This window comes from Chinchilla lanigera, unplaced genomic scaffold, assembly GCF_000276665.1.
Source record: "Chinchilla lanigera isolate Chin_1 unplaced genomic scaffold, ChiLan1.0 scaffold00099, whole genome shotgun sequence".
NCBI classification, from domain to species: Eukaryota; Metazoa; Chordata; class Mammalia; order Rodentia; family Chinchillidae; genus Chinchilla; species Chinchilla lanigera.
The window spans coordinates 6,773,571-6,798,686 of NW_004955500.1; the positions used below are offsets into that span (position 1 = coordinate 6,773,571).

The 25,116-nt window shown below is 56.2% G+C and overlaps 1 protein-coding gene across 4 annotated transcripts in view; it reads right to left on the reverse strand.

The window, feature by feature from the left end:
* The window catches only part of Vdr (vitamin D (1,25- dihydroxyvitamin D3) receptor), a 52,328-nt gene extending 27,846 nt beyond the window's left edge, over positions 1-24,482 (reverse strand). Inside the window, exons 1-4 of one of the 4 annotated variants that reach the window (XM_005406624.1) lie at positions 24,407-24,478; positions 19,186-19,286; positions 4,606-4,683; positions 1,785-1,932 (exon numbers count right to left, since the gene is read on the reverse strand). In XM_005406624.1, the coding sequence (XP_005406681.1) occupies positions 1,785-1,932; positions 4,606-4,660 (203 nt within the window). In that variant the 5' untranslated portion in view covers positions 4,661-4,683; positions 19,186-19,286; positions 24,407-24,478. The other 3 variants (XM_013505722.1, XM_013505721.1, XM_005406625.2) reach the window with 3 other exon arrangements.
* Between the last annotated feature and the right edge of the window lie 634 nt (positions 24,483-25,116).

Consider the following 25,116-nt stretch of genomic DNA (forward strand, 5'->3'; position numbering starts at 1 on the left):
ACTGTGGGTCTGCAGTGACACACGTGCAAATGTGCCATCACCGTCCACTCTGCCTGCTCTAGCACTCAGCCTGGGCGCGACAGGACCTGTCCTCCCTCTGCTCAAATGCCTCCACAGTCCTGTCCAGAACATCATGTGCCTAGTGGTTTGTCGGAGGGCGGCAACTGCAGGTGCATAGGAGCTCATGCTGCTCCAGGGAGAGACAAGTTTCAGTATCAGTGTCGGCCTATCAGGCTCAAAAATAACACTCTTACATTGTACTTTATGCTTTTCAAAGCCTTTTTATACATGGCACTTCATTAATCCTCAGACTGCCTATGTACAGAAGATGCTATACACACGGGTAATTAGTTAACCAGAACACGGGGACGTCAAGGAATTTGGGCAACAACATATAATTAATTAATGGCATGGCTAGTACCAGCCTACGTGCTTCTGACGGGTTTTATGATGGGAAGCAGGCCCCGATGTGCATGCCCAGATGCCTCCATTATCTCGCTGAAGGCAGCGCCTCACTCCCAGGCCCCCGCAGGAAAGGATCCAGGTGGCACCCAGACCCTGGAAGGCCCACCCTACAGGAAGTGTGGGCTTCAGTCCTGAGGATTGACAGATGCGGCAACAGGACCTAGAGGCAGCGATGCTGCTGGTCTGGTTCCTCCAGGTGGGGAGTAGCCTTCTGGGAAGCCAAGCAGGCAGACTGCGCCAGGCTAAACAGGCAATTAGCGCCCACAGCAACTCCACTGCCCAGCAACTGCTCAAGGCCTCAGAACCCTGGGCCTGCGGCTCCCGGGCAGAGGGCAGGTGAGTCGGGAGCCCTGGGTTGGAGTAAGTCCCATGAGGGCTTGCACTTAGAGTCCCTCTGCCCTCTGGGCCAGGCAAGTTCATCAGTTCAGACAGGAGCCAGCTGAGCCCAGCGTCTTAATTCTGGTCTGGATTTACTCCTGCTGGTCCTGGTGGTTAGAGCCCCGTCCCCTCTTCTCCCACCTCCAGTCCAGGCCTTGCTACTATTTGCTGGCTGCTACCTTCCGGGCCACCCACTCTCTCCAGCACAGGGCCAGTTGCCAGTTTCCCCTGAACTCCCTTTCTCTTCTCACTCAGACCTGCTTCTGTCTCCCTCCCCAGCTCTGGACGGGCACAGCCCTTGGCCTTTCCAGCACTTTGAACGGTTTGCTCTTGGAATCCTGGATTCCTGAGAGAAAAGCAGAGCTGCTGGAGGAAACACCAGCTGTGACTGACAGGACAAGAGTGTGTGTACCTTCTCAGCGCTCCTGGGCATCTACAGTTGGGATTCAGAACTGGGGCACAAGCTGGCCCCATGTGAAGAGTCGGGCACAGACCTGGAACGGTGGCCTCTCCAGGGGTACAGCCTCCCCGTTCCAAGGAGCAGTCTGGGCCAGATGGGAAGGCAAGCCTAGAACCCAGAACTCCAGGGCTCTCCCCAAGACGGCCTGACCAGACCGCAGGACAGATGCTCCCGTCACCATCAGTGACGAGGCCCGCTCAGAAGTGTGGAGTGGGTCTGTGCAGGGAGCTGGCGTTAGGGCTAATGAAAGACACTCAACCACTCCAGGAACGTGACTTCTGAGGGCCAAGGGCACAGCTGGGCCGAGAGGGGGGGGAACAAGAAACCCTTCAGCCCGACCCCACTGTCCCAGTGGGTGCGAGACGGACAGGTCCCGAGGCTGTGGGCAGGAGGGGGCCGTGGAACGCACAGGGCCCTTTCTCAGGCATAGCCTTGCTCTTGCTCCTCTTCTGCCTTCGGGGGAGCCTGGCAGGAGACCTACCTGAAGAAGCCTTTGCAGCCCTCGCAGGTCATAGCGTTGAAGTGGAAGCCCGTGGCTCGGTCCCCACACACCCCGCAGATCCGGGGCACGTTGCGGTCAAAGTCGCCAGGGTCAGGCAGGGAAGTGCTGGCCGCCATCGCCTCCATCCCTGGAAGAACATCAGAGGCCACAGTCACGGCCAGAGGCAGTGCCGGGGCCAGCTGGCATCCCTTGTATCACCACCCACCACCATGCTGGAGAGCCTGGTGCAGCCGCACGGCTCCGCAGAGCCCAGGCCAGACCCTGCACGGCCTGGCTTTCCCCGCCCGGATGGCGCAGCACAGAGCAAGGCTGCGGTCTAAGTGCCTGGGCTCAGACGCTGCATTTCCAGGGCTCCTGGGGCAGGGCATCCCACCTCTGTGTGCCCTCCCTGTCCTCATCTGAAAGCCGTTCACTCCATGGGGTGTGCAGTGAAGGGTGATCTTAATGTCACCTTACCTGCCCACCTCCGTGACAGGTCGCAGGGTCACAAGTTCCTATCTGGCCTGTTGTGCCCTCCGAGAGAAAACTAGGGCATCTTCTACTGCGCAGACCCACGTGCTGTCACTCCAGGTCCTGCTCCTTGAAGCCGCACGGCTCAGGACGGACTAACGGCCTAGTGTCCTCGGCACCTTGGCACCAAGTCACTCCCCCTCACTTTTTTGCCATCACCTTTGACATTATTTTGAACATCCTTTGGAGCAGTATGAGTCATGTACAATTAACTAATTCTGTTTTCAGAGACAGTGTTTATAAATGGGCTTATCGTCTAGAGGCGGATGTCACGCTTGCGGGGAAGGGAGGGCAGGGACACACTGCAACTGCTCAGGGAAGCCCTGCTCAGGAGGCGGCCGACTCCACTCTTCCATTAGGCAAATTGGCCTGGACTTTCCCTGCGGCCTCTGCTTCAACCACTACCTCAGGCCCAGAGCCAACGGTGGGACCCCTCAGGCCTCCCCAAAGTGCTTTCAGACCCCGCTGCTCCCGGGGCTCCACATATCGTAACCCTCGCAAGAGTCACTGTGGATTTCAGTGGCCTCTCTGACCCAAGGCAGAGAGTCACTCAGGTCAGGAGAAATGAGAGAAGAAGCCAGGACACGGGTGAAGCACCTGCCCTCACTCTCAGCCCAGGGCCCCACTTCCTCCCGCCCCTTGGGGAGAGAGCTGGACCGTGGGCACCCTTGGGAGGGGCTGGGCAGCCCGCGATCGCTGAGCCAAGGTCTGGGATGTTAGAGCTCGTCAGAGTCTGAGTCCATGGTGTCGTCACACACCCCTCAGCAGTGAGGCCAGAGCACCAGACCTTGGGGCATCTCTAGCAACTGCTATTGCCAAACGCACAAATACTTAATTTAAAACCGTGTTTACGAAGCGCCTAGTGCAAAAAAAGGCAACGGGGCAGACAGGCAAAGATATGGCACTGTCAATTCCAAAGGCACGGAGGGAACCGTAGCCAGGCAGACACGGATCCCCTAACAGTCGAGTATTTCTTTTTCTGAAAATTTAATGTAACAAGGGTGACATTAGTGCCTTTCACTGCTAAGTTTACACTTGCTATACTTGTTAAGGCCGGGGAGAACCAGGCATGGTGGCACATGCATATAACCCTGAGTTTTTGAAAGAGCAGTAAAAAGGGCAGTTGTGTGCTTTCCTAGCATTTGTAAGACCCTGGTCATCCTAAGTACTGCAAAATAACAAGAACAGTGATGACCAGAAACCTCGGAGGAGGTGAAGTTAGGGTGGGTATTCAGAAGCATTGTATAGTAGCAATATTCCATTTCTTTGTGGGGCAGGTCTATGACAGCTTATTAAAGTACATCTATGTTTTATGTGCCCTTCTATACATATATGAGATTCTTAATTTAAAACAAATTAAAAATAAAAGAAAAAGTGCTTCTGCATCTGTCAACACCAAGCCTATAGACGAGCCCAAGTCTAAACTAACTCCTCCAGATTACTAGGACACAGAAGGCGTCCAAGACGTGGGCAGTGACTCCAGAGCCCAACATCGCTGTAGGACAGTGGGAGGAGCGAGCGTGCTTGCCGCCTGACCCGGGCTGACTGAGCTGTCAGAACGCGGAGTTATCGAGATGTTGCCGCGCTGTCTGGATGCAGAGGCCCCCCAGCTTCCCGTGGGTTCGGTGAGCACAAATGTGGGGGAGGAGGACTATCAGCCCATCAGTTTAACAAGGGCTAAGCCTCACACGGCCTCATTTGGGGATGGTACGATGCAGAAGAATTAGAACAACACAGGTCACAGAATGGCAAAGTGCGGTCCGCCGTGGATGTCAGGAAGTCTCCTCCCTGGGGACAAGGGCCAGACACTGGGCTGGACAGAAAGGTAGGTCCAGCAGCCAGAGGCCCACGGTGGGCAGGCTCGTTGCAGGGGAGCTGAGAGGAGGAGACCCTCCCCTGCTTGGGGTTATTCGCTGACACTGACAGTGAGCTCCCAGAGCCAGAAGCAGCAGCGTGGAGAAGAGGCCCGGGCTCTGCAGCTGAGTGCTGGAAATCCCGGAGAGACAGGCAGGGACTGCGGAGGCAGCAGAGGGAGGACCTAGAGCTGGGCGGGCTTCAGGGTCCTCTCCTGCAGCCAGCAAGCCCCGCCTGCTGGAGCCCCCTGAACTCCTGCCCCACCCTGGATGCCTGGGGGTCCAGCTGCAGATTCTTCTGGCAGGAGACTCACACACCCAAGGGCCCAGGTAGCACTCCCTTCCTCCCTCTACCTACCACTTTCCTATGACCCGTCCCTGCCCCTCAGAAACAGAAAACAAGCCGGGGGGGTCGTGGCTGGTGCAGAAGCACCCACCTGAGGAGCAGGGGCCAGGTACGACGAGGCCGGAAGTGCTCTTCTCTGAGGTCATGGACGCGTCCAACCACAAGGACTCTGAAATGAGCACAGGGAGATGCGTTATTTAAAGCACCGCACCAACCTTGCCAGTCTTCTGAGGAGCCCAGCAAGTGTGTAAAAAGCCCTTTCCAGGGACTTTAGTCCCCGAACCCAGGCCTGAAAACTTGACTGATTGGGAACAGGCAAGCCATGTCGTCCACGGCAGTCGCCAGCACGGCCATGCTGAGACAAGCAGTGCACACAGAACTGGGCACGTGGAAAGAGCCTCCTTCTGTGGACAGTCCTCTTCCTCTCACAGCCAGAGACCTGCCCCTCCCACGGCTCTTTGCCCAGATTTTGGGGGTGCTCTGGGAAGAGCCATGGGGTGGCCTAGGAGCCCAGGCTCTGGCCTCCGTGTCTGGGATCTCCTGTTTGCAGAGATAGGAGTGGGTGGGGCCGGTGCTGCAGGGGTTAATACAGGAAGGCGGGGCTTTGCAACAGGATGTTTCCTGCCACTTTTAGCTCTTTTCCAGACGTGTTCCACACCCCCGGCCTCAGGGAAGGCTGGTGTAGGGCTGATCCTGTGCCCAGGTTCTGGGTCTTTGGGGCATGACGGGTCACCAAGGTGGGGCTGGCAGAATTTCAGCCTTCACACTCACAAGACAGACGAACACACACACACGCACGCGCACACACGTGTGCACACTGGCTGCCCTTCCCTGATGCCCAAGGAGGTGACTGGGGAAATACATAGCTATGCAGGCGCCCGAGTCCACATCTGCCCAAGGCCAAACACCAGGTGAGGAAGGGGTGGTCCTTCAGCTTTTGCTTCTCTTCAGAGCCCCCTCTCCCTGAGGGGTCTGGCTAGGCAGAGAAGGGGGACCCTAAGGGGCTTCCAAGACCTGGACCCGGTGCTAGAACTGCCAGCCACTGAACCTGTTCGCCACCGGTCCGGTGACGCCAGCCCTGGGGAACAAGCAAGGAAACCCGGTGGACAAGGAGCGGAGCGGATCCCAGGGAGGCGGCCCTGCAGGGGACAAGGTGCCGCTCCCCCCAGCCAGGCTCTGCTGTGCTCCCACCCCCTAGATGACCACACCCTTCTTGGTTCTACTCAGGCCTCGTGGGTTTCTTAGGCTCTCGTCCTACTCCTCGGGAAGGCTGAGGCAAAGGCAAAATGGGTACAGAACATCGACACTCTCCATCCTCATCTCCTAAGGCTTTGCAAGGTTAGAGGTGACATCTAGGTAGACCGCTACCCTTGAATTAAAAAAAAAGGCTACATGTATCTACTGTGTGCCAGGCCTGATTACTGCTACATGATTTATTCCAGTTAATTCTCACCTCAGTTCTGTGAGCTGTGGAGCAGACCTGCTTCACAGACGCCCAAACCAAAGCTCAGAGCAGTCTGGCCTGCCCAGGGCCCCATGGCCAGGGAAGGAGGAGGACAGGCTGACTGCAGCACCCCACTGCTGTGTTTGCTCCTTGCTAACTCCTCCCGTTCCCGCCGACAGCCGTCAGAGCAGACGTATTCCCCTGTGCTAGGTCCTGCTCCGAGCTCTTCCTGTAACCCTCACCACAGCCCTGCTGGTGGGCACAGTTATATCTATCTTGGGAATGAGAAACAGGCCCAGGGAAATTGATCGCCCGTGGAGCCAGGATTTGGGTCAAGGCAGTGAGCTGAGTCTCCCTGTACATCTCCCTAGAGACATATTTCAGCCATTTCCCTACCCTAAGTCCTGGACACCCTTTAGTTCCATGAAGCCACGCAGGAAAGCAGGGAGCAATCCCCGGGCGTGAGGGGAGAACAAACACCGTGCCCCTTTTCCTCCCAAGGGCGCCATGGCCTGGGGATGGCGGCCTCAGCCGGGACGCGCTGTCAGCTAGGCAGCTCCATGTCTGAGGAACATGTCTGAGGAAAGTCCACTCAACAGAGGGCCCACTCCTCCGACTCGATTTTTCACTACTGGATGAGCCTTTAGGAGAAATTACTCTATAGTTGGCCTCTGGTACACGTGCCAGGTGGTAGGAAGTGGGGAAAAATACAGGATGAGAAAGAGGACAAGTGGGGAAACACCGTCCCCACCCACACATCATACATCCTCCACACCCGTCTGAATGTGTTCTGAATACCTAGGACTTGCCACTGCTTTCGTTGGGGCTGTCCCCAGAGCCACCCTGTGCTGGGGATACTGCAGCCCCAGTACCGGGAGTCGAAGAAGCAGAGGGGAGGAGCCAGCTCTGTAGAAAGCCCTGGTTTCCACTCCTCCGGGGCCTGCATCACGCATCAAAGCCCTGCTTGACCTCGACCCCAGTCCCAGCCTCCCTCATTGAGAAGCAAGATCACCCCAAGATCCTTGCAGTCACTGAAACCACAGCCACAGCCTCTCCAAAGTCTCCCAGCAGCTCACACAGCAGGCGCCCCACCTGCCGGCAGCTTCCGTTAAACCAGCATCCTTGCGGAGAGCCTCCCCGGGATAGTCTTGTGGGGTTTCCTGGGCAGATTTCTGGAAAGACAAGGATCAAAGTCCTTGTGCCCCTTTGGGCTGTTTGTCTCTCCCACCCTGACCGAATGCTCCTCAGAAAGCTGAGGTTCTAGGGCTGTAACCCGAGAGGACCCAGAGGTGGGCGATAGGCTGACCATTAAAGTTTTTCCCAGCTCCCAAAGCATGCAACTCCAAGACCAGAATTCCCATCACAGCGAGACCTTCAATGAAATTCACTTTTCAGATGAGCCCCGACGTGGACTCCAGTGGTGGGCACCCACCAGAAGGGTCCTCGGTCAGTTTGGGGCCGGAGTGATTAAAACTGGCCTTTCTAAGTACTGGTATTCACTCAGCGCTCCCACTCCTTCTAGAAAGAAATGGAACGTGAAGCAATTTCCTTGCTGAGAAGAAAATTCTTTCTTTTTTCTTTTTTTTTTTTTGGTTTTTCTCGGAACCGGGAACCGAACTCACGACCTTGCACTTGCCAGGCAGGCGCTTTTGCCGCTAAGCTAAATCCCCAGCCCCAAGAAAATTCTTTCAAAACTGGCACACACAGAGTGAGCTACACAGTGGTTCCCTGGAACAAGGCCTGTGCACCCCCCAGCCACAGCCACCACGAACTTGGGTGCACATGCCCTTTTCTCGCTGTTTTTTATCTCATCATCCTTTTGACTGCCCAGGGAGCAGTGAGCACTGTAAATGTGCTGAACTGCGCATTTGCCGTCTCCTTCCTCTAGCACAGGATAGGCGGTGTGATGCCACGGCCGGCTCAGACGACACTCCTGCCTTGTGCACCCTCCCCACCGTACACCCACTTTCTCGTCCCGAGCGATCAATCCCAGCATCACCTTCTAGATGCTGGGAGAGGACACTGAAAACGAGGAAAAGTGTGTGTGTGTGTGTGTGGGGGGGGCTAACGGTTATCAACAGACCTACTCCACGCTACTTCTGCCCGCTGTCTCCTCCGCTCCTCTATACATGCATTTTTTAAAACATGGGTAAGAATGGTTAGCAATTATTTTCTACTGACTACAATGTCCAAAGTAAAACCCAGTAGATACAAGTCATCTCAGCAAATCTCAAACCAAAAGGTAATTTAGCATCACCAAGTCCACTAATCCCAAATCTCACCCAGAATATTCTAGCCAAATCGTTTTCTAGCTTTTGCTTGAATATATGTTTCTTGGTGGAGAAATAGCTCCCACGACAATCCACTCTTTTGGAATGGCTCCATGCTTGGCAAGTTCTTCATTATGCACGGATGAAATGGTCCCTGTAGTTCTGTCAGTTGCCATCCTAGGCCAGCATTTGTACCCACAGAAGATAAACCTATGAAGCCATGTACATAGGGTCTCCAGAGGAGGGCTTGGATGGGCCACCACATGTGTCACTATGCAAATTTAAAAAGGGGCCCATTCATTCCTCAAAACATTGTACTTCTATCAATTCTAAAACTGCCACACAAACGTAAAAATCTACAATGTTTACATGGTGAGTGGGAGAGCAGGGGAGAAGCAGAGAAAGGAAGGGAGCCTGGGCTATATTTAATGTGATTGAGAGCCCGTAAACCTCTCTGAAAGAGTGGGAGGGAAGGTGGTGCACGCCGATGCGCCCGCCCTGTGGCCTTCACCTGGAGAGGACAGCTCCTGGGCAGGGAGAGGCACTCGGGTGGTGAGCGAGAGGCTGCCGGTGCTCCTCCCAAGGCTGCCCGCGCCTCTCTCTGCAGCTCCGTGGTTTCCGGGCAGGTGGCCTCCAGCACAGCACCGCTAAGCGTTTATCAGGTTGGCCGAACAAGGTTAACGACCACAGTGAGAGGCTGGTGGCCCAGCAGTGGCAGGAAGGAGGTTACCCCTGAGTGCTTTAACACCTTGGGAATATAGATCATCTCTGAGAACCTGTGAAAGTCAGGGACAGCCTGGACAGTGTCAAGGGCTAGAGGGTAACTGCACAGAAACCAGGCCACAGACTCGTTCACTGGCTGTTCCGTCTCTCCTCAGGCGCAGGCGCAGCCAGGCCCATGCCCTGGGTTATCAGTGGGGGGTGGACACTCCCCAGGTGTTCACGAAGCTTCTCAGGTCTAAGGCCAAGTTGCAGCTGAGCAGAACGCAGGAGTGGGAGGCCCCAGGCAGTGCGGCAGGAGACACATGGTTCACTTAGATTGGTATCCACTCCTTATCGACAATTATTCCTGCAAGCTGCTTTTTTTCCAGTGGAAAATCTGCCCTCAGCTTTGTCAACAAGATTTCTGGGCTGATTACTGTTCTCCAGGTAACAGGCGGCCTGTGCCTTGTCACTGCTGGAAAGCCAGGGCGGCCGCGGTGGCCAGTAAAACGTAGGGAACCAGCTGAGTTGTAAAACCCATCTCTCTGGGCTTACAGCTGAGGAAATGGAGGCAGCCAGAGGGAAAGTGGCTCATCCAAGGCCACAAAACAAGGGAAAGGGCTTCCCCGCCTGCACCCCGCTCAAGTCCTGAAAGAGCCAACTACCCCCTAAGCAGCTCCCAGAGAGCTAACGTGGAGGAGAAAGGAGTCGTGTAGGTATGTGTATGTTTCCTCCCTTGGAAGGGGAGAGCTGTGGCAAAGCTCTGTAGAAACCCTACAGTAAGATCACCAGAGAGGTGGGCAAGGTCACTTCTTTGCTCCTGGTTGACCAAGTCCAGCCGCTGACTCAAGGCTTCCCGCCCAAAGTCACGGACCAGGACTCCAGGCAGCCAGGAAATATGTGAGTGGGAAGTAGGATACACCTGGCCTGACCCCTACCCTGGGTGGGTTTTCTTAGGCTACTAGGATGGTAGCTGTCTCGGTTACTTTTCTCTTGTTGCTGAGGCAAAATACCTGACACCCACAACAAGTTAAGGAAGGAAAGGCTTATTTAGCTCACAGTTTGTAGAGGTTTCAGTCCATATCGGCTGGCTCCAAGGCAGGGGGCACATGGCAGACACATCATGAGAGGAGAAACAGTTCACTGTGGCCAGAAGGCAGCAAACCAAGTCAACAGCTTCTTTCTGCCCCTTACATATCACCCAGGCTACTCGGGGCAGGCAGCACTCACACCCTTAATCCTAGTGCCCTTGATCCCAGCACTGCACCGTGAATCAGTCCCAGCATCACACGCTCTAGATCCAGCCGCCTCTGAAGAAGCCCACCTGTGACTGCGTGAGGCCCTGGGGACATCTAGACACAGGCCACACTGTAGTGTTTTCTAAGGACATATGCTACAGGAACAATCGATGGGAAGGAGAAGTTATTTGTCCAGTGACTCGGAAAGCAAGAACTAGAGACAGGGCAGCAGCAAAAATAGAGGGCAAAGAGGTCCCCCTCCTCCCAAAACCCAGCCACTGCTGTTTCTGCTGCAGTGGATGAAAAAAGGAGACTTCTGTTTGATTTTATAAAACAACAACAACAATGACAGCGATCAGGACAACATAAGAGAGCTGCTTCTTTCTTTGAAGACATTCAAGGTATGATTTTTGGTACCCTTGTGTAGCTCTTTCCAGGATAAGCACTTGTTTTAATGTGGGGACCCTGGGCCCAAGTCCTTCTAGGCCTGAGTCCATGCTTGCCCAAGCGGGCCACTCTGAAGTCTACCCCTCTCTGCCCCCATTCACCCTGGTCAGGGCTCTTTCTGTGTTCCTGCTGGGACCCACGTGATCTCTGAATCATCCAGACTCTGCCTGCATTGTGTGACAGGTTCACGTCCCACTCACAGGTCTTGTAGCTGTAATACACTGCCAACAGGCCCCCTGCTTCCCTCCTTGACCAGTCATGTGTTCTGGGCTACACAGCCACCAGCTCCTCCCAGAGTCCCTTCCTGTGTCCACCCTACAGACAAGGACAGGGCAGTACCTGAGCCTCAGGGCTGTGTGGGGACCAGATGAGCTACCTCTGAGAGGACTCAGAACCCAGAACGCCCGATCTCGTCAGAACGGACCCTGGCACGCTGCACCCTGACGTGGCTTTGCGGTGATAGCTGGACCGTACCCGTGTTAGAACACTCCCTGGAGAACCCGGGGCATTAAGGAGAAGAGCTACAGGCCCCGAAGAGGTACCATGAAGGGCAGGAAGCTCCACCCCAAACAAACACTGCCCAGAAAGCCATATTTTTGCTGAGCTGGAAAAATGTGACCACTCCATCCACTACGTTTGGTTTCTGAAACTCTGGCTAGTTGAACTGAATCGTTTTAATTCCCCCCTGAGACACACACACACTGAACAAAGAAGCTGAGCTATAAATCTGAATTCTTCCTCCACGGGGGAGATAGGGCCAGTAGCTCCCAAATTGACATTGATCACCAGCCCCTAACCCCTTCCTCCCGTCACTCTTTCTCTCCCTCCCTTTGCTTGCCTCCCAGCGTGTTGTGCCTGTCCCCACCACAATCTGTTTTCACCCTGGCAGGACGTGGAGCACGTTACCGTCTGAGATGCCCCCTGTAGGGCAGCAGCTCTCAGTTCACCCCTGCCCCTCACTGGTGCAGCAGTAGGCAGAGCACAGGGAGAGGCTGAGGCAGGTGCCAAGGGCCTGGGGCTGGGTGTGGCAGGGAGAGCCGTAGCACTCTGGCAGCAGGATGGCTCTGCTGAGGTCCCTGCCCGGGATGCTGGACTGGCTCAGGCTCAGTAAACCTGGATTCCTGGCTGCCCACGGCCTGGAGGCCTGGGAAGGTGCTCATTTATCCCAGGGTAGAGTCTAAGGTTTGTGTCAGAATCCATGAAGGGACCTCAGGCTCCTCTGGGGTGGGCAGAGCCATAAACATGGAGCTTCTGTCCCACTGGGGGCGAATCTCCCTGAAGGCACCCTCCCCGTCCTCTGCGTTATCAGAGAGGGTTGGAGACCCCCGATGTGTTCACAGAGCTTCTCTGGCCTAAGGCCAAGTGGGAGGCTTCCATTCACCCCAAGATAACACCAGCTGCTTCCCAGTTTCCGATTAGAATGATTTTCCCCTAAGAAGCTTTTCAGAGCTTCTGTTTGGTCAAGCTTTATGGCCACAAACTGTGTGGATTTGCTCTTGGGAACCCTTTTGGAGGCTGGGGAGGCTGTGGGCATTTCTACTCGACCTCTTACTGTGGAGGGCATTGTGTGAGGCCTTGGCTACCCTGTCTTTGACGGCAACCTCTGCCTGGCTACATGGCAAGGCCTGAACTAGACGCTGGTGTCACAGTGATGTGCAAGACATGGACTTGAGGTTTACAGAATTAGGGAGGAACGGGAAGGGACAAGCAGGACTCTTCCGATCATCAGGCACTGCTGCGGTGAGGGCAGGCACAAGGCGGCCAGGGCTGTGTCGGAGCCCTTGCCTCGTCCTGCTGAGAAGGGACAGGAGAAGGCTCTTGGAGCAGGTCGCCTCTCCACCTGTCCGTGGAGACAGGAGGGAACCAGAGAGTTCAACACAGCTGTGGCTAGAAGGAACGAGGTTCCAGGCAGGGGGTGGGTGCTACATGTGCAAAGCCTGGAAGGCAAGAGAGAAAAGGCATGACTGGAGTGAGAGGGAGGACCCGGGAGGAGAAGAGCCACACTCCTTGGTACTGGGGATTGACTCAGGGTCTCTGCTCTGAGCTACATCCCGGCCCCCAGCCCCCTTTGTAAAGTTCTTTTTTTTGAGACAAGGTCTCTCCAAGCTGCCAAGTTGTCCAGGCTGGGCTTGAACTTTTGATCTTCCCACCTCAGCCTCCCAGCGTTAGAGATACGCACCGCCATGCTGGCCAGAGCACATTCATTTTGAAGTATATTCCACTCTCTCCTTTACTTCTAGGGAACCCACGGAGTCATGAATACCACGAATTTAAAATGACTGTAGTGATACTTTGGAACTTAAGACTCTCAGATTCCCATTCCAGCCCGACTGCTGTGAAAAACATAAACACGGGGCCTCGCTCTCACTCGTTCACTGAGGAAGGACCTCCGCGCTCACCACGCAGCAGGCCTCTTCCGCAGCACAGCCGAGGGCCCTGCGGGTTTACGTCCAGAGTCCTGGCGGGGGAGGACCTTAAACTTGGGACTAGGACCCTCAGCAATTGAGCCGGAAGGAGGAGGTGGAGGACAGAGCTCTGGGAAAGTCAGTCCATCTCAATAGGAAAAAAAAGGTGTTTCAGGAAATAAAATCGAAAGAACAAACAAATGGTTCAGTGAGGGCAGACCGAGCTGGTGAACCACACAGCTGGTACATCACCGGCCAATCCTTCCTGCATTCATCAGCCTGGCCAGGACAGCCAGACACGGTCGCGGGGCACAGGGGGCGCGCACACCGCACAGCCGCCGGTGCCCAAACCCGCCTCCGCCGTGCCGCTCTGCTCTCCTGGCCGGAAAGGCCACTTCCTTGTTGCCAGGAGATGCCCTAAGGAAGGGCATCAGGCACAAAGACACGATGCCCACGAGCAGCTTGCGCGGTGCTCACAGATGGAAAGTCCCTCGTCCGTGCAGACGCAGGTCAGTCCACTCCCTGAGACCAGATGTCCAGGCTCACTGCTGGCCAGCACGGCACAGCCGCACGTTACTACCGCAGTTACACATGGAGACGGTGCGCTTCTTTCCACAGATGGGGCCAAACGTCACCATCTCGCAGGTCCGGAGGCTCTTCCTCAGGCCAGAGTGACAGGGAAGAGCCACATCTTCCCATCCACCAACTTGGAGACACATCTTTCCTCGCTCTAGCGAGGCTGTGGGTCCCGCCGGCCTTCTCCACACCGCAGTCCGTCTCCCCTGGCCGTGTCCCTGGCTCTCGTCCTCTTCCTCGTTCCTCCTTGGTACCCCGGGGTGAAGACGGCCAGGTTAAATTGACAGTGTGGCCTTCACCGAACGCTGCCCCAGGCAGGGAGGAGCTCAGCCGGGGCGTCTAGAGAAACAACTTTTGCCCCAGGCCCGGCCCGCCTGGGCCTCTGTGCCCGGTAACAGCACTGCCCCTCTGTTCACCCACGCTCGCCCTGGCAGACGCAGACATCTCTGGAGAAAGCACGCGGTGCGGCAGCGCAGTGCCTGGGTCAGGCGAGGGACCCGGGTGCGGAAGCAGTGGCGGCTGCTAGGCGGGGCTCCCCTGTCCAGCTGCAGTTGCTGCCGCCGGGCAGCTTGTAGAGGAAGAGGCCGGTGCCGTGGCCCTTCCCCACCCAGGGGAGGGTGCCCACCCCTCCACCTCACCGGCCCTTCTTTTCCCAGAACTCCCCCTGACCTGAAAAACAGGGCTGCAGCCAGGTTCCTCAGGAGCTCTGGATTGAAGTTTAACAGAGACAAAAATAATTCCCTTGGGTGAGCGATTTTCTGCCCAGCTTTCAGAATAATAGCTCAGGGTGACAGGCGGGGGGGGCTGGGGGGCTGGCCACGGGCGGCGTCTGCTAGACCCTTCCCAGGCCCCCTCCCCGCTCCCCCTGGAGCCGGGAGTTTCGGAGAAGTGAGGGCCATAGTCAAGGTCTCTCAGAGTAACTGTGGACTCCAGGGGGTGAGGGAGGACATGTCAGGGCGGGCCTGTGGGAGGCCCCGGGGGTCCCGCTCTCATAGAACGGAAGGCAAAGGAAGGGGAAGAAATCACTGCTACTCAACCGAGTCTCCAAGAAAGGCTGCCTCAGCCCATGGCTATCTCACAAGTGTGTTGTACCTGCTGAAATAAAATATTTATAATGCATTTTATGTTACTATTCTCCCAGATATTCAAGAGTAATAGGGACCGTAAATTCAGGTACAAACTGGAAGCTGTTAAAAGACACCTCGAGGGACCCACAGAGCATGACCGTGTCTGCTGCATGAGGTCCCTGCAGCCAGGGAGAGCCAAGACCACAGCCGGGGGGTTGGGGCCGGGCTCCGCGGTGCGGCACTCACCCTGCACGCGGGCAGCTGGGTTCAGTCCGCAGCACCATGCGGACATGCAGCGGAGAGGGCTCTCCAAGCTGGCCTGCTAAGCGCCAAGCCCTCTTTCACCGAGTTCTGAAACCTCTACTGGTTGGTCATCATTGTTTCTGTTTTGTTTTGGCTGGAGACACTTTTCTTACTTGTTAGTTTCTTTTTTCCACGTGAATTTCACTGTAATACCTTTGGGGAAAGCCTTGACTCTGCAGGTGAGTATGGGAAAAAGACCGAGAGGAAGACCGGGAGCAGGAAGGGGGCAACTCAGCCGCGGGGTGTCCCGACTCTGAAAGGTTTCCCGATACCATTCCCGCCACAAACACCGGTTACAGAGCTATAACCACATGCTTGGAGAGCAATCACTCGTTCCTCTAGTAAGGCTCTTACAAGACTCCTACTCTGCGCTGTAGGAAACTAGCAGAGGACCCTGGGCGCCGGAGGGCTACACCCGCCTCACATGTGCTCCATCTGCTCCTCCCATCCCCAACAGCGACTACAGACTGTCAAGTTCATGTTCAATGTTTTGAAAATCAAGAGATTCCCTTTTCCTATGAAGACATCGGATCGCGCGGCCACTCTGGGTGGCAGTGCCAGGGACAGTCCTGCTGGCCTAAGAAGGGCCACCCCTCTGGACCAGGCTTGTGCCCTCCAGCAGTCATGTCAGGGTTTGCACCCCTGCAGCCTCGCTCACTACCCTGCTCCAGCCCCGTGCCCCAGCCCATAGTGACAGCAGAGCTCTGTGGTCAGGGAGACACAGCCAGAAGGACAGGCTCTGGAGGCAGCCTGCCCGGCTGGGTCCAATCCCTGGTTTCTCAGGAACTAATCACATAAGCTCTCTAAGCTTCTGTTTCCTCCCCTGTAATGAGAAAAGTAATAATTCCTACTTTCATGGTTCTGTGAGGATTCAGTGAGATAGTTCACATCAAGTGCTTAGCCCAGCACATAGCAACTGCTCAGTAAACACTAAGGCTTCCTCCTGGGCACCGTGGCTACAATCACTGGCAAGGATTCATCTGAGCTGCAGCCCAGCTCTTTGAGATGATTTAACCACCCAGAGCAGTCGTCCTCAGCTCTCCGTGTTCTTTCAGGGGACGCAGTGTACATACAAGCATATTTTTGTCCAAGAAACACCTTTCGAGTGAATCTGTGACATGCTAGGCGCTGACCCACCGTGTCTCCCTGAGACACTGGATCTGGTCTGAGGACTCGCAGAGAGTGGGACCGTGGACGGTCACAGCACCGTCAGGCGGAGCTCACCCACTCGGCCCTGCCATGAGCCATCCAGGCACTTGCGTTCCAAGAAGAACTGGATGGGTCTGGCCGTTTCTCCTGCTTCTAGCTTCCAAACCTTCAGGGGCTCTCCTAGGAGATTTCCCACAGCGAACAGGCTCCACTTCGCCTCCAGTTTCCCAGGCTGTACTCTGGATTTCGACAAAGCTGATCAGATCTCAAATGTGGTTCATTATAATGGAATTTTACCTGGGGCAGCCTATCCTCCACTTCTGAACAGCATGGCACCCAATATGCGGGTGTGCTTGCCAAATAGGCTGGGCAGAGGCAACTTCCCACCTCTGGCAGAAGTCCGGAAATTCAGAGCAGTTTGGAACAAAGAACTCTACCCTGAAGGTGTTTTCCAGAATCTGCCCGGCCAGCCTGGAACTGCCCCGCTCGCCCTGGGCAGACGCCACCTGCCGCTTCTTCTCCAGCCCTCCTCAGACACGGGGGAGGGGGTAGAGCCAGGAGCGGGAGCCGGGCAGGGAAGGGCAGTGCGCAAGGGAAGGGGGCTTCCACGCTGGCCTGAGCAAAACCCCAACTGAAGTTCTGGGTCTGCCTCAGAAACTCAGTGATTTGGGGCCCTTTTTAACTTCTCTGAACTTCCGTTTCCTCTTCCTAAAATAGGGATAAGATGACCCACCTCACGGGATTTTTGAGAGCTATAAATGAGAAAATGCACGGGAAACACTCAGCACAGCACTGGGACACAGTACATTGTAATAGCCACTGGTGAGTGCAGCTGTCAGCTACCACACACTACGGCACTCGCATAGAGGTCAAAGGTTGTTACGGAAAGGGACAGACGCGGGGTGGGAACGGGGGTGGCAGGGAAGGCGGAGGCTAGGCAGGGCACTGCGCAGGCCTGACAGCCCAAGGAGGGCACAAGGCAGAGGCGCTCGCCTGCCTCCGGAGCTGGCAGGCACAGACTGGCTGGGTAATTACAGAGCTGAGGGCTGGGGTGGCCCATGCAACTGCCTGGCCAGCCACATTCTTTCGTCCTGCGGGTGGCTGAGTGGGTGGGCAGCTGGCCGTTTGTGTGGCTGCCAGGGTTCTGGGTACATCTCACACCTCTGTCCCCAGCACTCCCAGGCACGGTGTTCAACCTCGGGAGGGAAAGGGACCCTTTGCAGGCGTTCTGCATGGCACCGCCTCTGTCTTCTCACCTCGGCCCTCAAACTGCTGCCTGGTTCTCAAAAAACGACAAAGACCAAGGACAGGACTCTGAAAAGTCAATCTGTGCTGACCATTACACTTCAGCCCGCCTTGGAACGATCAAGACCCCCTGGAGAGCTGTGAATCCCATCCTAGTCCCAACCCCCTCTGCTCTGACTAGCTGGCACATCTGTGGGTCTGATAGTTCATATCCTTTCTCCGAATGGAGGCCCAAGGGACATGAGTATCCCCACCAACCCACTGGACAGAAATGTAGCTCAGTTAACTGAACAGCTAGTATGCACTCGGTGCCGACACCAGGCTTTTGGCTGAACTGAAGAGACCACCAAGCAGGGCAGGGGATGCAGAGCCATAGGATCCCTCAGACACTGCTGGGAGAAGCTCGGACAGGAAGAGCTTCACCTGCACCCAGGGATTCCGTGCAGGAGTCTCAGAGTCAGGCTGTGCGCCTGTGCACATCAGACAGGCGCACATATCAGCCAGAAACCGGGTCCCTGGGTCATGGGCTATACCATCACAGCTAACCAGGGCAGTCGAAACTCGTCTAATACCTTCTCATCTTAGAAACGAAGTCCATATCAAGTTGAAAAGGATGGGGAACAGTGGACCACTCATCACTGCCGAAAGCAGTGCTTTCTGGCATAACCGGGAAACAGCTTGCACTGTACGGGAATGCCAAACACGGAGCCCCATGTGAGCCAGCAACTCCGCCCCCAGGTGCGCGCCCTAGACTCCTCCACGTGCACCAGGAGACAAGCATATTGTGTTCCTAGCAGCGTTATCACACCATAGCAGCCCCACACTGGAGGGAGAACACGCACATTTGGATATCTTTGCAGTGGAATACTACACAACCGGGCAAGCTAATGAACTGCAGATGGACGCCAGTACGAAGGAATCTCGGAACATGACACTCAGGGAAAGGAGTGATCGCAGAGCATACACGTATGTCAACTTCAAAGCAAAGTAGAGCAGAGCAATATGCTGCTTTGTAAAACATACATAAATGATAATTTACAAAGAAAGGCAGGGAAGTAATTAAAATTCACCTTGGAGGGGGCACTGGGGGGCTTACAAATGGGGAGGGGCAAAGGGGCTTTTAAGATACTGCAAATCCTCCATTCCTAAATTAAGTGTGATGAGTACATTATATGATATTATTCTGTAATGGCTATGTTAGTGTATTACATACTCTTGTGTGCATGATATACTTATTTCACCTTTTTAAAAAGTAACAGATGAAAAATTTCGAAGGCGGGGAGACCCAGAGAAGTTCAGAAACTTTCCCAAGCTCACTGTCTAATAAATGGCCAAAAGAGAAATCAGCTTCCCAAATCTGAACTAGCCAGGCGCTGGGACAGCCATTCCTGGGTCCTCAGGGGGTCTCTAATGATCAGGTTTCTGGGCAAATCAACACGAAAGTAATTGCAAAACTGCTTTTTTCCCCACCGTTAAATTTCAAATGTCTTGAACAACGCACGCGCATAGTAGGTCCTCAGCCCACATCTGCTGAATGTCTGCCTGCATGTACCCTTCCGGGGCCCCTGCCAAGCACTTGATTTACCTCCTTGATCCTCACACACTCCAACAAGGAAGCTGTTATTAGCCCCAGTTCACAGATAAGGAAGCAGATTTGCAGAGATTAGGAACTCTGCCCAAGGTCACTGGCTGGAAAGCAGTGAAGCCAGGATCTGAACCTCAACGTCTAACTCGGCCTCTGATTCTCCCAGGCTGCTGGCACAGCTTCTAACAACGCCACCTCAACTTTCCCCCTGCTACGCCCTGGAGAAATCACAGCACTTACCCCCAGAAGCTGCACAGATTGAAGGAGGCCGGAGATGGGCGGGAGGCTGTCAGAGGAGGCCAGGGTCCATTTCTCCTTCCCAGTGGGCTGGGTCCAGCAGCCTTTAAGGGACAGCATCCAAGAGGGGGAAGGTAGACAAGGTGAGAATAGCTCCTCATCGGCCAACGAGGCAATGGTCTAATTTTTTTTACCTCGGTATGTTATTCATCCGGTGGCTGTTTGAAATTGAGTTTATTTGCCTTCCAGATCATTCAAATCTCACTCGATTCCACACAACCCCTCTGTGCAGTACTGTGCCTCTCAAGTTCTCCTGTTTACTTTTTGCCACCTTGAACCTGAGTAACATGCGTAAGATTGCTCGAGAGCCAACAAGGTTGAAAGGTGCTGGCAGAGGGAGCTTCAGGGATGCCACCGTCCCCAGGGTAACCCTTGGGCAAACCGAGCTTGCGTTCAGGTCAACTTGTTCAAACTGGTTAGTGAGTCTAACCTGCTGGCCACAGGCGTTAATTGCAGGCCTATAACACACGAGACGGTGCACCAAGTGCCCTGTGGCTCTCGGTGCGTCCGGTGCGTGCAGGGGCGGTAGGGTTCTGTGCAGATGGAAGAGCATGAGCTCTGCTTGGGAGGAAGAAGCAAGAAGATTGTAGGGCCACGGCCGGCCTGGGCACCTTAGTGAGACCTTGTCTCAAGATATAAATCAAGTGAATAACTAACTGGGGATGTAGCTCAGGGCTCCCTGGGTTTAAGACCCAGTGCTGGAAAAAAAAAAAAGAGTGAGAAAGAAGGAACAATTTCATGGACGGTGGCATGCCGCACAGCTGGGTGCAAGTCCCGACCCTGCCTCAGCGTCTCACCTTGGCAGGTGGCTTAACCTCAGTGAGCCTCAGTCTCCCCATTTATAAGGTGAGCAGAGCAGTGGTTCCTGTCTCACAAGGCAGCGACAGGCCCGGGGCAGTGCCTGTAATGTGTGCAGTGTGACACCCAGTACCAAGTGAGGGTTCAGAGAGCCGCTGTTCCTGGAGCTGCAGTGCTGGTGCCAGCAGGTGGCACACACTGGATGTGTCGCCAGCAAAGCCAGAGCCTCCTGGGTGCTCCGGTGCCCGGAGTATCACACCTTGCAAAACACCTCAGAGCTCCACCTCGTCATCTGAAGGCCAGTGAGAGGCAGCAGCTTCCCGGGAACCGGCTGCTGGCCCTGCCCACACTCCACTTTCCCGCTGGTGCAGCTACCCACACCCTGTGCAGGACAGGACTCTCCCCTGCGCAGAATGAGGACTTTGTGTGGCATCTGGCTCTGGGAACACTGCTTACTCTATTCCCTAGCACGGGACCTGCAGGGCAGGTTTGTAAATGCATGACACACTCGGGCTTGCAGCACCTACCGCTCCTGCCTCTCCCTCCTGCCATTTGCACGTCTCCAGCCGGCGCAGGGAGTCTGGCTACCTCGCCGTCCCCACAAGGTGTTGGAAAGGTGGGGTTTCCCAAGAGGCCTTCACTTGCTCTTTCATTTGTCTTGATGAGAACAACTTCCTTCCTGACAGAGTAGGAGTCACCACGCAGTCATAAGGGAGTCTACACTTCCCCGGGGCCCCGCGCCCTGGTCACCCGGCCCTCTGGGGAGTCTCCAAGGAGCCTGCGTGGAGCATCTGAGGAACCACACGGCCTGACGACCGGGGGCGCAGTTTCTCTTCTACATGTCACCACCCAGGATGCTGCCACCGCCACCAACGCTTCCAGCCTGGGTTGAGCAAGAACTGTCCGTCCCCACCCTGGACCATTTCCCTAACGCTCAGACCACACTGCAGACTCAAACTCCAGCGTCCCCAAGGACAGACTCCATGTCTTGCTAAGCAGCTTTTCCCTGCCTCTGGTCTCCACTTTGGTTGCCATTTTCCTGGATCTTTTTGCTTGTTTGTTTTTGGTTTTAGAGACAGGGTCTCACTACGTAGCTCAGGCTGGCCTCGGACTTGCTATGATCCTCCTGCCTCAGCCTCCCTGGTGCTGGGATTACAGGTATGCGCCACCACGCCCAGCTTTTCCTAGATCTTGACCTGTGCCCTTTGCCTACATGGGCAGAGTTTGACTACCTTTCCCCTTTTGGTGTTTACCCACTCCAGAGCCAGACTTTCCCACGGGAGGTGCAGAGGTCTGGGAAGCCACAGGACAAAGCGAAGAGGATGCGGGTGGGGAGAAGAGCGAAGGGGAAGCATGATGATGAGTCCTGGCTCCGCTGTGAACCCCAGTTCCCCTGGGGGAGGCGGAAGAGGAGTTGGTAGGCCTTTCGCCCCAGGCTGAGGTGGGGTGGGGCAGGAAAATCAAAGGTGAGGCCAGGTACCAGTCGAGGGTGAAGGGAAGTCACACGAGGGTAGGCTGGGTCCCCAGACAGGGTGGCTGGGGAAGGTGCTACCCTCAGGGACAAGACTGGAACCGGCCGATGAGCCCAGGGAGCAGGTTGGAGAGCTGGGACTGCTCTCAGAATGAAGTCATCTGCATTTCCCTCCGCATGAAGCCTCCCCCTGCACCACAGTGAAGCATCACCATGTCCGACTACTGCTGGGCTCAGGGTGGTGTTTACTACAAGGACTGAACGTTCTGGTTTGCCCTGGACAGCTGTGGTTTATGCCCACTGTCCTGGTACAACCACGCAGAGCCTCCCTGTTCACTCTCAGGAGAACTTATGTGAATGATGCATCGTAGAGTCACTCTAGCATATAAAGCAGGGGACTGACACTGGAAAAAGTTAAAGAGAAATCAGACAGAAGCATAATTAGAAGCGAGGCCATGGTGATTAGGAAGAACAGCCAAGCTGGGTTCAGCCCAATTGCGTCTTCTCAGTGTTGGACAGTGTGAGAGAGAGAGCCTGGCAGCCACTGGGCCTCCTGGGGCTCCATCATCTTGGGAGCAGAGGCTTGGTTTGCTGGGACCTGCTTCCTGCTATCCTTCAGAGGGCCTGGCATTGTGTACACAACAGGCTCTTGACCGATCAGGTCATCGCCTTGTTCCTCTCTACTTGCGTCCCAAATGGACTTGAGGCAGTGACAAGTGAAAGCTGCTGCCCGGTGAACCTCTGCCCACCCACATGCTGGCTGTCCTGCAGGCCCTCCCGGCCATGCGGGCACAGGGCCCCACTGCTGCGTAGTGAGCAGCAGAGGGCCAGCAGAGGCCCAGCAGAGGCCCAGAGGCTGCCCTTGGCTAGCAAGGCCACTGCCTCCAGAGGATGTGGAAACCTCTCCTCTCTGGAGTCTCACTCGGTCTAGCCCACCAGGCCGCAAGCCTTTCCCATTGAAGGACTGGGCTTTGCACACCTGCTATCTGTTCTGGAAGTAGAGGGTAGGGGCCTAGGAAATCTCCTGGGACTCTGTCCCCAAAAGAGGTCAGTTTGGAGGTCAAATAAAAGAAGGGGACTGAGAAACCACACACAAATCACCACGCCACCCAAACAGCACCCAGACCTTCTGTAGTACACACCCCATGGGGCGCTGAAGAGGAGCGAGGGGCCAGGACAGCTTCCTCATGTGCTTCCTCTCCCTCCTTTCTCACTCCATGTTCCAGCCCCTTCCTCTCCGTAAGGCGCCAGGTCATAGCCGCTAAGAACCACCCAAACCCACAGCCATAGGACCCTGGCAGGGTGCAGACTGTGAATGCCCCAACTTTGTGCAGTTTGCGTCAGCCTCACAGCCTGGCTGGCCTGCCTGGATTCTTCTCAAGCAAGTCTAGAGAGGCCATGTGCCCTGGGTCACTCCTTTCTGTTTAAAGGTCTCTAAAACCCAAAGCAAAACCCAGAGAGAAATTCTCACTCTTGCCACCTCCTGATCTGGATGCAGGCCACCCGGAGCCAATATCAGAGAAATCCACGGTTTTCTTCAGCCCTTGGGTGGGGAAGGGATGGGCGAAGGTCCCTCAACGTACAACACTCTCAGTTCATGTTCCAGACAGCCCATTCCCACCTCAGCAAAGCTCTCCAGTTCCCCAGCCTGGGTTAAAGCATTGTCTTCACGTGCTGGTCCCAGAACTTTCCAATTTCTTCTCTATGCCCTCCTCACTAGTAAAGGACAGCTAACAAGATCACTAGGCGGATATGGGATGAGGGACCGGAAAAGTCTGTAGTACTGAGCTGCATCTCCTAACCCTAAAAAGAATGAGATGTAGACTTACCACAAGTCTCTTTACAGTCACCTCCTTCTGGAATCACCCCATAGCATTATCCCAGTCACCCAGCACCCACTGCTCTGGGTCTGAACCCCTGCGTCTCACCCAATGCCCCGAGGAAGAACGCCTTCTAGTAGGGAGCTGCAGCAGAGCTGAACTCTGCCCAGAAGAACTTCTGCAGTGCTCAGAAAATGCCTGCCCAACTGCTTGCCTGGGCTCTGGCCCCTCTGGCTGTAACTGAGCCCAGACAGGAGGCTGGCTGACTCACTCACCGCACAGAGCGAGAGGGAGGAGGTGGAGGGAGAGGAGGGGGAACGGTCTCGTCGGAGAGCAGAGGCTCCCCCAGCACAGGCTGACTGGGTCTCAGCCTCTGGTCCACGGGGGGGGGGGGGGGGGGGGGCGCGCAGCCGTCCCCTGGCCCTGGAGATCACATGCATCCCACCTAGATACTCCCTGCGTGGTCACTGAGGACACACAGACTCCGGACCTCTCCTGCTCCCAGTAGAAACTATTCCCTAACCCCCTCTTCGATTACATGCTTGCCCCTGAGCGCCTCTGAACATCTACGGACAAGAACTCCAGGAAAAATACATCCGATGACTACAGCCAATCAGGTGTCAAGTCTTTGGTGGTCCACCCTCGCAGGTGGCCATATGTAGCTCCTCCAGGATGATAAACAAGGCTACACGCACTCCACCTCCAGAAGACCTTGGCACCCTCGACAGCCAATCGCTCCCTTCCTTACTCCTCCACTCCAAGCCAAGGCGCTGGACAGAGGAAGGAAACAAACGCTTCTCCTGCTGCCCAAGACTGAGCGCGGTGCTCGCGGAAGCCTTGTGCCTTGGTCCCTCCTCACCAGCCCAGCGCCAGCGTCAGCTTCCCGGACCGCGGCGCCTCCTCAGCGTCCCAACCTCATGGTACGACAGCCCGGATCTCGGCCAACGAGTTTGCTCCTAAGACTTAGACTCTTAGTGCTTGCACCCGGGCAGTCAGACCTCGGGACCCCCGACGCCCCTACCCCGGCCTGGCCCGTAGCCCGGGGTCCCCTTGCCCACGGTTCCCGGGTCCGCACCTGGTCCGGCGGGCGAACACGCTGCTCTGCGCTCCCGGCGCCTCTGGCTGAGCTGCTGCCTTTTGACAAGCGGAGACCGCCCAGCACCTGGCCCCGCCCTCCAAGGCCCCGCCCTCCAAGGGCCACGCCCCGCCTTCAGCCACGCCCACGGTCCACGCCCCCACCCGGCGGCCACGCCCACGGGCCGGTCCCCCCCACCCCCCGGCGAGCGCGGCTTCCGCGCCGCCGCCACCATGTTGGTTGGGGCGCGCTGCGCTGCGTCCGTCGTGGGACTCCGCTGCTGCGTCCGCGGGGCGCGGTGCCTTCCGCTCGCTGTGGGGCAGTCGCGGCGATTTCCTGCGTGCAGAGCGAGCCTTCTGCCCGCTACGATCGGGTCGCCTCCCGCCACCCCCGCGGCGTGTCCCACCCGGCCCGCGGGCTCGGCCAGGTGCGACCCCAGCACGCCGAGGAGGGCGTCGCGCGGGGTCCCCTCCCGCCCGCGAGTGAGCACGCAGGAGCGCCCCCGCCGGGCCCGGCCCGGCTCCTCCCCAGCCCCGGCACTGGTGTGAGGGGAGGAGATCAGCAGTGCGTCCCGAGATGTGGGATTGAGGGCTGCTGCGGAGACGCACTGGACGCCCGAAGAGAGGGGAAGAGGGGCTCCCCTCCTTTCGAGTTCACTCTCCCGCGGGAGAAGGCATACATAAGCAGTAACTGCACACAGGTGCGCAGGA